We start from the raw sequence: 11,696 nt of genomic DNA, 5'->3' as shown, positions 1-11,696 counted from the left end.
ACAGAGATGCCGAAGCAGCTGTCTGGAAAGGAAAGGGGTGAAGAGGAAGGAGGCAAGGTGGCAGAGCCCAAGCAAATAACCCTGTAAGGACTAGGACGACGGCAGTAAGAGTCAACGTCTGGGGTGGGTGGGTGAGCCCTAAGGAAGCGGCACTGCCAGAGTCACTGAGGGGCTGATGCGCACTGCACGGGGCTGGCCTGGCACCAACCGCTCCTCCCTCTCTAGAAATAAAGGGCATTGTCCAGGCGCCATGGGACTCGTCTGCCTCTTGGCATCACTCCAGATGGGGACAGCTGGAGAAGGGAGGAGGGCGGCAGGGAGAGGAGACAGAGGTCCCTATGGCACAGATCTCAGGGTCCCTGCTACCAGTCTGGAGTGTCCTTTCAGCTCTTCATATCCTGTCTGGTCCTCAGTTTGACTTAAGTCAGTTCAACAGAAATAATAAATTTTTTTCTGTGTGGCAGGCACCAGAGACACAGAGATGTCCTTCAATTGTCCTGGGCATCCCTAAGTCACTGGACTGAGAAACCTCACTCCAGTAGCCTTCTCTGCAGTTCTTCAAGTACTTCTTATCCTCCTGTCACTGCAGCTGAGGCAGACTCGGTTTAGCCTGGAGATTCCCAAGCCCAAGCGGCCCGGGGCGTGTTTACCATCCAGTCCTAGAAGTACATCAAGGCCGTATACCCGGCGCGGAGACCACAGACTCCCCATGGGGTGGACCACTACGCTCTAGTCTACGCCAAACCCCCGCATGGGCCCTGAAGCCCAGGCAGACACCTTGCCATCACATACCGTAGGTTACAATGGAGCTTGGAAGAGGAATTTGGGTCAGAACAGAACCATCCACCGCACAGTAAAGCAGCCCAGAGTCCACGCCACTGTCATGTTCTCGCACAGAATGGAGCAGATGTGCTTATTAATACGTAGTAATGGCTATGCCTTGATATCAGCCTCCACTTCCTCAACCTTCCTGGGCTGAATCCTGACATACAAGACTTAAGAGTCCACGCCACTGTCATGTTCTCGCACAGAATGGAGCAGATGTGCTTATTAATACGTAGCAATGGCTATGCCTTGATATCAGCCTCCACTTCCTCAACCTTCCTGGGCTGAATCCTGACATACAAGACTTGGGCGCTCTGCTCTTGGCCCAAGGGACCATCTTTTCCCTCACCAGGGGACCATCTTGGATCCCCAAGGTTAGCAGGAAGCATGAGTACATCCCAACATGCATACGAGTGGACAACACTGGGCTCCCGCAGGCCCCATCCCCTTAGAAAGAAGTCTCCCCGAAGACGGAAAGCTCCTAAAATAAGGGCAAGAGTGGAGATGGCCTGGCACAGGGTTTTCTTCTGTCTCTGCCCAATCCTTTGAGCATCCAATATGAGCTGCCTCTCCACACCACGTGACAGCGGAAGGACCACGTGGCAATGAATCCACCACACCCCACCCTGCCCTGCCCCTTGCTACTTACCTAATGGGTTCCGTGGGGTCCAGGCGCCAAGCCTTCTGCTCCGGGGAGAGCTGCTCCCACTGGAAGTGGAGGCTCCAGTCAAACCCTGAAACACAGCACCCGCCAACTGACTGGGTCTCTCAGAAGTACAAGGGTACTTCAGAAAGTTCATGGAAATACAGAATTGAAAGATAATACAAATCTTTCTGGGAACTTTTTGAAGCACCTTGCCACCTGCAGAGCTTGCTCATTCTGCACCTTTTCCAGAAGTTCATGAACACATGCAGTTCCCAGGGAAGCTGGGCCCAGGGACAGCAGGTCTCACCTGGGCTGCTCAGCAGCACGGCTGGCAGCAATTCCCTCTCACGGCTTCCTTCTCTCTGTCCACCTCCTGCTGCCTCTCTGAACCTTCTCTGCGGGTGGAGTTAGGGAACAGAGGGTCCAGGGGTAGGGCCCACAGGCGGCAAGATGGACAGCGTGAAGGTGTCAGCAAGAGGGTTGTGAGAGGCCTCTCGATTGCCTGAAGCACCTGAAAGTGGGTCTTGGGGTGGGAATGGGGATCCTTGCTTCCAGGTTAGCCCTGTCTGAGAGCTGGGGCTCTAGGGACTGGCAGCATCCTGCCTACTCCCCCAACCTTCCATTCACAGTCCCAGTGATCAGAGCCAACCTGGAGAGTGATTACATTACAGCACACAGGGCTGGATGCTGCAGACAAACCACTGAGAGATCTTCCCTCACTCTGGCCCCTTTAAAGCAATGACTAGGAGGAAAAGAAAGTCCTTGCCGGGGAGAAGGCATTGGCCACACTCACCCCCTCTGAGCTCCGAGGCGGACTCGATGTAGTGGAAGGTGTCCAGGTTAATGATGTCGATGACAGGACACACCACCCGCGTGTAGTCCTGGAAAACAACAGACCCCGCGCTCAGTTGTCACCAAGGGGCCTGGCTGGGGATCAGGGAGCGTGGCAGGGGCAAAGCCTTGACCAAGTACTTTTATCTCTGGATATCAATTTTATCATCATAAAATAGGGCACCAGATGCAGTGACCTCTAGTTCTGATGCCTGAAATACTGGAAGCCTTTTATCAACTGAAGGGCCCCCTCAGCTACCATGGCCAGCTAAGAACAGTGAGACAGAGTTGAGGCTGCCTGGGGAGTGCTGCGCACTGAGAAAGGGGGACATTAGGGAGAAAGGGGGCTCCAGAAGCCATTCACCATCAGTGGGACCCTGGAAAATAAAGGATACAGTCAGCTGGGAAAGTGATCCCAGGCCTGAGGTCCCATCCCAAGAAGCAAAGCCACACACCCACAGTGGACACCTCTTAAACTTCCCACATACTTTTATTCTAGGCCTACGACTCAGGGACAAGTTGATGAATAGCATCTCCAGAGATTCCTAAATTCAGTGGGCTCCTGTAGACAAGCTCACAAATCTGTACCTCCAGCCCCAACTTCCTTCCTAGTGTCCAGACTCAGATCCAATATGCCATTGGCCATGTTCATGTGGCTTTCACTTAGTCCTTCAGATGGTTGCTCCATCATCTTCTACCCAAACATGCTCCTTTCTCTAAGTTCCCTATTTCTGTTAACAGGTCATCACATAACCCCCTCTCCCAGTACTAAATGAACAAGCTTCATCCTGCCCAACAACCAGATCAAGTTCTGCTCGTTCTAACTCTAAAACTGCTCTTCCAGATCCATCCTGCCTCTTCTCCATCCCCTGGTGCCTGGAGCACTACAGTGGCCTCCTAAGCCCCACCCCACCCATCTCATCCTCTCCGTTCTACACCTGGCTGCCAAAGCTGTCTTTCCCATATGCAAATCCGACTCTGCCACTCACTGCTCAAATCTCCAATTGCCTCTAAGGTAAGGTACACACTTCTTGAACACAGAAACTCTTGGCTAGCTAAATGGGAATCAGGCAGCAGGAGGAGCCAGCAGGTCTTTGGGAACCAGGCAGGACTGATTTTCCTGTCCTCTGCACCAACCACACCTTGGCCAGCACAGGCAGGAACCTCTGTTTCTCCTTGAAGCCATTTAATTTCCTGGTTCAATCTTTCCCCCAAATGAGGTTGTCTTCTTATTTTAAGCTCCAGATTCACTGAGTACCTGATTTTAAGTTTGCAGAGTTAATTTGGCTCTCAGCGTCCCACATGTGACTCATTCTGACAGTAACAAGGTGCCTCTGAAAGCCAACTGGTCCACATGGAAAGAAATGCTCATTTTCAATGCATTGCTTTTACCTCTGGGGTGTCACAGATGCTTCATTCGCAGTCAGCTCTGCACCTGCCCAGCTGCCACAGTTCCTCTGGGGCTCTTCTTGGGCCACTGTCAGTGTGTCCATGTGTAGATACACTCTGCATGCACACACATCCCCATCCACACAAATACCTACACACGCCCAAACGCATCACTTGAATTCCAAAATGTCCTCAGGAGTTCAAAGACTCCTTCTGTGAATCTGACAAAGTTCCATTTCACCTTTGCTTGCTGAGTTTTGGGGCCCCTGCAACTGCACTAAATCCTTCTGTCCACCCTCGTGCAGTAAAGGATTAACCTTGCCCAGAGATGTGTTTGGCCTTTGCCCAGCTGTTAAGAGGTACCTCTAAGCCCTTGGAATGTCCTGCCTAGAAGAGTGTCTTTGTTTACACGGGAGCCTTAGGCTACACCAGATAGTCTGTGCTAACAATGTGTTTTGTGGTGAGGGCCTTGTGCCACATGGAACCAATTCAATTTGATTTCTGGAGGGGCATGGTGACCAGCAGCGTGTACACGGGAGCCTTAGGCTACACCAGATAGTCTGTGCTAACAATGTGTTTTGTGGTGAGGGCTTTGTGCCACATGGAACCAATTCAATTTGATTTCTGGAGGGGCATGGTGACCAGCAGCGTAGTCATCCATGTCTATGTGACTGGCCTCCCTGGATGCCGAGGTTCAGGCGAGCTTCCCTGGCTGCCAGGATGCCATGCTTGTTGCCACACATCCTCGCTGGGAGAGGCGAGTGCTGTCCGTGTAACCCCTGGGGGAGGACCCGTGGAAGCATGTGCCTGGAACTCTCCCCAATGCAGCTTATCCCATTGCAGATTTTAATGCCGAGGTTCAGGCGAGCTTCCCTGGCTGCCAGGATGCCATGCTTGTTGCCACACATCCTCACTGGGAGAGGCGAGTGCTGTCCGTGTAACCCCTGGGGGAGGACACGTGGAAGCATGTGCCTGGAACTCTCCCCAATGCAGCTTATCCCATTGCAGATTTTAATCTGTATCCTTTCACTCGAGTAAACTGTGACCATGATTGTAACAGCTTTGCTGAGTTCTAAATCTGAGGGTGGTCTTGGGGACGCCTGAACTGCAATCCAGTTTTGTTTTGATGTTTTAAAAATGTATTTCCTCAATATTAAAAAACCCAAAATGCAAAATGGAATGCTGGTCGCTTACTTTGCCACAGATTTCCCCAGAAGCCACTTACGGGCTCTGCCTCCAGAGCTGCAACAGGCTCTGGTGCACTCTCCCTAAAAGTTCTGAGGGTTTCTGTCCTATTATTCCTGTCACAAAATGGCTGTGGGGTCTGCTTGGCTGAGTCACGGAGACCAGACAGGCAGTGAAGGATGTTGGGACAAGTGCTATGTGGAGCCGTGACCTTGAAAAGGGGCTACAGGAGGCTTTATAAATGAGCCATCAAAATGAGGACTCGAAACTCTGAGTGACCTGGGGGGTCAATATCCACTCCACTATGCATCCCTCAGGCCCAGCCCAGAGCCTGGTGGGCAGCAGGTGTTCAATAGACACTGGCTGAAAGGGGTGTGTATTCACTTCCTCCGAGGACACTGCTGGAGCTACAGCACGCAGGTGGCGATTACAGATGGAAAGATGGCCTCCCTCCTGCAGGCTCAGGGTCAGAGGGACTCTCAATAAAAATACCCAGACTCACCAGAGGCCCCTGCCTGTGTGCCCCAGAAGGCTGTATCTCTAAAGCCAGGTCCATGCTTAGGCTCAAGCAGGTAGCTGGTGGAGTCCCTGGCAGATCCTGGACCACCCCCTCTTTTCCCCTCCCCTACCCCACTCCCACTGGCCCTCCCTGGGAGCAATGACAGAGGCTGAATGCACCAGCCAGTGGCTGTCCATTGCAGAGGCTGTCACCCGTCTCGTTTCTCCACTGACTCATGTAATTAAAACCACATCGTGAAGAGGCAATCAAAATAACTCTTGGAGATGCTCACTTGTGTAGTCAACCACCTGCCATGGTTTAGGAAGTGTGGCAGGTACAAAGATGAATGAGACTTCACAGTCTAGGAAAGGTGAGGACAGACGAGTAGACGATTGCAATGCAGGGTGTAGACACACAGCCTGGGGACCTCTAAGCTGGCCTGGAGGGGGGAGTGGGGAGCAGGAGGTGACACTGTGGAACAAGGACAAGTTGACAGGACCCCTGGGTGCCCATTCTGTTTCTGCCATCTAGAATACGTGTGACCTTAAGCAGATCAGCACACTCTGGGGGACTCTTTCTTCCTCTATAAAGTGAGGACAAATTATTATTTGCAGAACTATCCTGCCTCTCTAACCGCGCTTTTGTGAGGAACAAGAGAGGAAAGCATGTGAGAAGTCTACAAAGAATATGTAAGCTATTATTTATATAAATTCACCAAATGCTACAGGGATTAAGATTTCTTAAAATCTTTTTTCCTGCTAAAGAAATATGTAGATAAAGAGGAGAAAAAAAGAAGCCTATGTTGGAGAAAAAAAAAAACAAAAATCTTGGTGCTTGTTGCAAGTTATCATCATGTAATTAAAGGGAAGAGGAGGACAATTGGGGAGGTTTTCAATGTGGAAAACACCAGCTGAGGACAGCTTATGACAGCTCGAGCCCAGCCTCTTTCTTATCTCTTCCTATTTTTGAAAATCCCAAACTCCAATTACAGCTTAAATTTCCACTTCCACTCACAAGATCAAATCACGTTCTACTCTGAGACAAGACACACAAAGATACATGGAAACACATGCAGACAAACGCCCACACTCCTTGTCCCCGAGGGTCTGTCTCAGAGGAACCAGTCCATGACATCAGAAGAGTAAGGGTCTTAGTGAAAACCTCTGTAGCCCGCAGAGGCCACTGCCACCCTGTGAGGGGCAGAGCTGGACCACAGCTCCTGGGAGTGTCTGACTAATCTCTTTGCTTGAAAAGCCTTAGCTCAGACATTGGTGGGGACCGAGGACCTTAGCCTGGGAGGCTGAGCTCAGTCTTGGAGCAGAACTGCTCCCAGAGCAGGAGCAGTTGGCGGCAGGCAGGCATCACTCACATTCAGGAAGGAGACGAAAGCTTCACCTGACTAGCAGGCCACAAATGTAGAAAGAAGAGCATTTTTCAGAGAGGGCTTCTGAGGTGCACTTGGAGCCACTGGGATGGAAAAGGCTTTGACAATTCATTAAGGCTGTCCATGGAAAGCTAAGGCTCCCTGCAGGGACAAAGTCCGCCTGGCACAACTCTGGATAGAGAGCTCCTGGGATCAGGTCTGAGCCCTGACCATCCTTGGCCCAGCAGCCCCAACATCTGAGAGCCTGGGCCCATGAACTTCAGCTCCAGGGGGCGTGGCCAGCAACCTGGAAGGGGGGAAGGGGTGGGGGCAGGAGGCCACGGAGGAGTGAGACAGAGGAGAGGGCACCGCCATGCTGGGCAGGCGCTGAACCCTGCCCTGGACCGCAGCCTGCATTTCTTCCTCGGAGATGAACTTCAGGACTGTTATGAGTATGCTACAACACATCTGCCTTTCTGGGCAAGGCAACTTACCTTAGAAACACTGCTCGGAAAATGCTTGTGTATAATGTATAAGGGAAAAAAAGCAGAATACAAAATTGTATAAGTACGGTATGATTACAACTATGAGAAAAGATACTTTCTGCAAAGAGAAAAAGATGGAAACAGGTGGAAACAGTGCATGTCTTTGCCTGGTAGAATTCTGGTTGATTAGTTTTCATTCCACTCTTCCATATTTTCCAAAATGTCTATGATGACCGTGGATTACTCTTGTCAGGGAATACGAGAGGTGTCAGCCTTCTCTGTCCCCTTCCTCTGCTCCCCTGCCAAGAGGTTTTCCATTACACCACATTCCTGGGTTTCAAATTCACTTCTTTTTAATATGGCCATAGTTTACACAGGGAACACCTTGTCTCTTCTGTATAAAATCCTCTGTAAGAGAGACACTGTCTCCAACCCCCACCTCTTTTTTCCCCAACTAAGTGCTCCAGGATTCTCTAACCTTAGTCTGATTCTGGGACCATCCTTCAGTTGTTGTTAACACACCACTTTCTTTTTATCTCCGGGCAAGAATAGTGGAAGGAAGACTTAGCCGGCCCTGGGGCAGCGGCAGCAATGCACAGGCAGAAAAGCCTCTGTGGGACAGTAAAGGTGAGGAGTGGAATTTCCCCATTTCAGTATCCCGGAAGAGTCCACGTGTTTTCCATGTTTCTTTCTCACAAAGGGCGTCCTTGCGACTAGAGCTTTCATGTCACTTCTCCCTGTGGTTGCTCACTCTGCTTCCCTTCCCTGGAGGTCATCTGCAAACCAGGGCAGCATCAGGACACAGGAACCACAGTGGACTTTACTAAGTGGCATATTCAAAGTGTGGATTCCTTTTACATGGCCAGTTTCAACCCTTCGGATCTGCCCAAAATAGGTGCTCAATAAATGTCTGTTAATTAGATCCGGGGCAGGAAGCGAGCCTGCTTTCTACTCTCTCCTCCCCATCGCATCAGGCATCTGGTGTTTCATGATAATTTCTGAATACTGAGTACCTACTCTACATCAGGCTGGTGGCCATGAGGAGGTGACTGTTGCCCCACTGGGTTTATAATCTCTTGGGGGAGACAGAACTAAGCCCAGAAGAGGAAGTGGTGGGCCCAGTGAGCAATTATTGGCAGGAGTGATCCTTGCTGGCTGTGCGGTCAGGAGAGGCTTCCTGGAGGAGGGGAGACGTGGGTGAGGTCCTGAAGAGCAAGTGGGTTTGTGGAGAGGACGGGAAGGGCATCCAGGGACAAGAAGGGCTTTGAAGAGATGGAGCAGTGGGAACGTTGGGGGCACTTTCAGGGACAAGGAGCAGCCCAGATGTGCTGGGGCTACAGATGTAAGCAAAGAGGGAGGGGCGCATTTGCAAGGACCTTCAGTGCCAGGAGAAGCCCCTCAATTGAATGATCTCTTCATGCCTTAATATTTCTCAGTCCAGAACTCTTCGCCTGGATTATGTCGAAGGGACGAATTTTCTAAACAACAGTAAGTGGCTGGATCCTCACAGTCTCAGGGAAAACGGTCACCAAGGGGCTTTAACGTCTAGGCCCAAGTGTGAGAATTTTGTAAACCTGCCAAGGTTCTCTCACTGGAATGAACCATGTTGGTAAAAATTCCCTAGTTCTCCTCCGAGTAACATACACAGCTCAGTTCTTTCATCTCCCTAGCACTGTCATCATGCAGGGAGGAGGTGAGTAGCTGCCACACAGGGTGAGAAGGAAGAACTCCAGCCCCGGGAAGACCCCATGGAGGCAACATCGAGGATTCTGGCACAGATGGTACCAGCTAAGGAACATCAGGCCAAGTCATATATTTCCTGAGACTGGCTCCTCATCTGTGAAATGGGTATGTTAAAAACACCTGAGCTTCTGCTTCACGGACAGCCATACGAGTCAGTAACTCAGGAAGAATAATGAACAGTAAGACGCCAGTCAGTGATGCTGACATCTACGACAGGCGTGCATTCTGTAGATCAGCAGGGGAGTGGGTGGGCCTCACGGAATATAAAACAATGAAGGGAAAAATTAATTTCTTTTCACTTTCCAGTGGAGTAACTGAGACATGCAAAAAAGCAGCATACAGAATTCCAGAGTAATTTAAAAGGCAAACAGAGGCAAGGAATTCGGGTTTCTTAGCATCCAGCCTGCCTGCTTGGCGTAAAGACTTTGTGTGAGGGTGATGCCTGCGTGGAAGTAAGACAGAGGCCTCAGGAAGTGGGTGACAAATTCAGCTGCCTCCTTCCCACAAGAGGCACTCCCAAAGGCTCCCTTTCTGTCAGGCAGAGACAGTTCTGGGCAGTTCTCTCTTGTCCAGGAAGCTGCAGGTGTCATGTTCCAGCTTCCGGCAGCCCCTGCTGCAGGCCTGCTGGGATGCCAGGCTGCTCCACCATGACTGCCATGTGACCTTGGTGCCTTCATCTATAAAATGGGACAGAATTTGTCCCACCCACCCCCCGGAGGAACTGAGGGGCACATGTGAAATTATGAGCTTTAGAGAGCCTGGAAGAAGTCAGGGCATGAAGCCCAGCTCTGCTTCTCAGCCTCACTCACCTCTTTGACCCTATGCAATAGGGGCTGGAGCCAGTCCCTATTCACCTCACAGTGGCTGTCGAGGAAAGTCAGAGTGGTGCCCTGGGCAACATCAGCTCCCCGAATCCGGGACCGGACCAGACCTGCAGTCAGGGACAAATGACCAAATGGTGCCACTGTCCCTCCATCGTCCAGCAAGACCACGGAGGAGCCACCGCGCCCCCTCCCTCCCCCAGCCCCCTCGCTCAGACCCAAGGCCCCTGCCCAGCAGCACCAACCTACCTTGCCGCTCATTATTGCGCAAGCATTTCACCTTGGGCAACTTGATGAGCTGTCTGCAGTCCTCAGCTGCAAAGACAAGACATTATGTCGAGTGAGCGCCCAGGGATGGACTCACACGATGCAACTATGCACCGAAGGTGAACCTGGAGGATAGGTAAGGCAGCCCTGCCCACCGTCCCCCCACCAAACTGAACAGCCCAGTCCTGTCTCCAAGTTCTTTCAGTGGAAGGCACTGGCGGATCACTGCTGTCATTCTACAAAGTGGCCTCAACTGGGCCTCTTTGGAGCAGGTTTCCCCCCACCAAACTGAACAGCCCAGTCCTGTCTCCAAGTTCTTTCAGTGGAAGGCACTGGCAGATCACTGCTGTCATTCTACAAAGTGGCCTCAACTGGGCCTCTTTGGAGCAGGTTAGTACACAGTGGCACCTGTGCACTTACTTGAAAATATTTCCAGGTGGGAAATCTTGGCGTGGTCACCTGGGGACATTTCTCCTTTGCAATAGACCATTAAAAGCACGAGATCATTGTCCTGTTCACTTTACTGCATCAGGTAAAAACTGGGAGGCCAGGGATGTATGAGATGGCTTTTGGACTTTCCTTTCAGATCATGGAGACCCTCTGTGTAAAGGGATCCGCCTAGCACACCTCGCATTACACAGAGCTGGTGCAACTCTCCATCACACAGGGAAATGTGCCAGGGTGGGCAAGAGGCCCCACCATAGGCATCTGCCTCAGTCGCCCCGGAGCTCGCCTGTCACCCCACCACTTCTTTGACTCACGAGCTCCCTGGCTCTGAACTCCTTATCTTGACACCACCATTTTGGTTTTGCTCTATTAGTTTACTAACCTTGGCTTGTCTGCTTGGCTCTGGACTCTAAAGAGTAACAGAAAAGGCTGACATAGGCTTCCCCTGGGCCAGGCACTATTCTAAGCACTTCCAATGTGTCAACTTATTTAATTCTTATATAAACCATATATACTATTATTATCATTTCCACTTGATAGACAAGGAAACTGACACATGAAGTTAATAATTTGCCCAAGGCACATAGCTAGTAAGTGAGCAAGTTACAGGTATAGGATTTGAACCCAGGCAGTCTGGCTCCAGAGTCCACACTCTAACCAATAAGGTATTCTGCTTCTTTTTTTTTTTTGTCTTTTTCCGTGTCCGGCAACGGATCGCAACCCTCAGTGTTGCCCCCGTACCGGACCGGGGACCGGCAACGGGATCGCAACCCTCGGTGTTGCTCCCGCGCCTCGCTCAGCCAGTGAGCGGGAACCGGTCTGTATGTGGGATCCGAACCCTCGGCGGGAGCGCCGCCACACTTTACAAGCGGCGCACTAGCGCAGTGCGCCACCGGGCCGGCCCAATATCGCCTGCTTTTTTTTTTTTTTTTTTTTTTCCGTGTCCGGCAACGGATCACAACCCTCAGTGTCGCCCCCGTACCGGACCAGGACCGGCAACGGGATCGCAACCCTTGGTGTTGCCCCACGCCTCGCTCAGCCAGTGAGCGGGAACCGGTCTGTATGTGGGATCCGAACCCTCGGCGGGAGCGCCGCCGCGCTTCCCAAGGGGGGCACTTATCCAGTGCACCACCAGGCCGGCCCTCAAGCTCACTTCTTTTTTTTTTTTGTCTTTTTCCGTGTCCGGCAACGGATC

At 51.5% G+C, this 11,696-nt stretch overlaps 1 protein-coding gene across 1 annotated transcript in view; it reads right to left on the bottom strand.

The window, feature by feature from the left end:
* The window catches only part of GALNT14 (polypeptide N-acetylgalactosaminyltransferase 14), a 79,765-nt gene that overhangs the window by 32,647 nt on the left and 35,422 nt on the right, over positions 1-11,696 (bottom strand). The window contains exons 5-8 of the mRNA XM_008580524.1: positions 10,037-10,102; positions 9,776-9,897; positions 2,265-2,352; positions 1,475-1,559 (exon numbers count right to left, since the gene is read on the bottom strand). Coding sequence (XP_008578746.1) covers positions 1,475-1,559; positions 2,265-2,352; positions 9,776-9,897; positions 10,037-10,102 — 361 coding nt within the window. The remainder of the gene's footprint in view (positions 1-1,474; positions 1,560-2,264; positions 2,353-9,775; positions 9,898-10,036; positions 10,103-11,696) is intronic.

Source organism: Galeopterus variegatus, unplaced genomic scaffold (assembly GCF_000696425.1).
Source record: "Galeopterus variegatus unplaced genomic scaffold, G_variegatus-3.0.2 Scaffold2122, whole genome shotgun sequence".
NCBI classification, from domain to species: Eukaryota; Metazoa; Chordata; class Mammalia; order Dermoptera; family Cynocephalidae; genus Galeopterus; species Galeopterus variegatus.
This window is presented reverse-complemented; position numbering and strand designations above follow the sequence as displayed.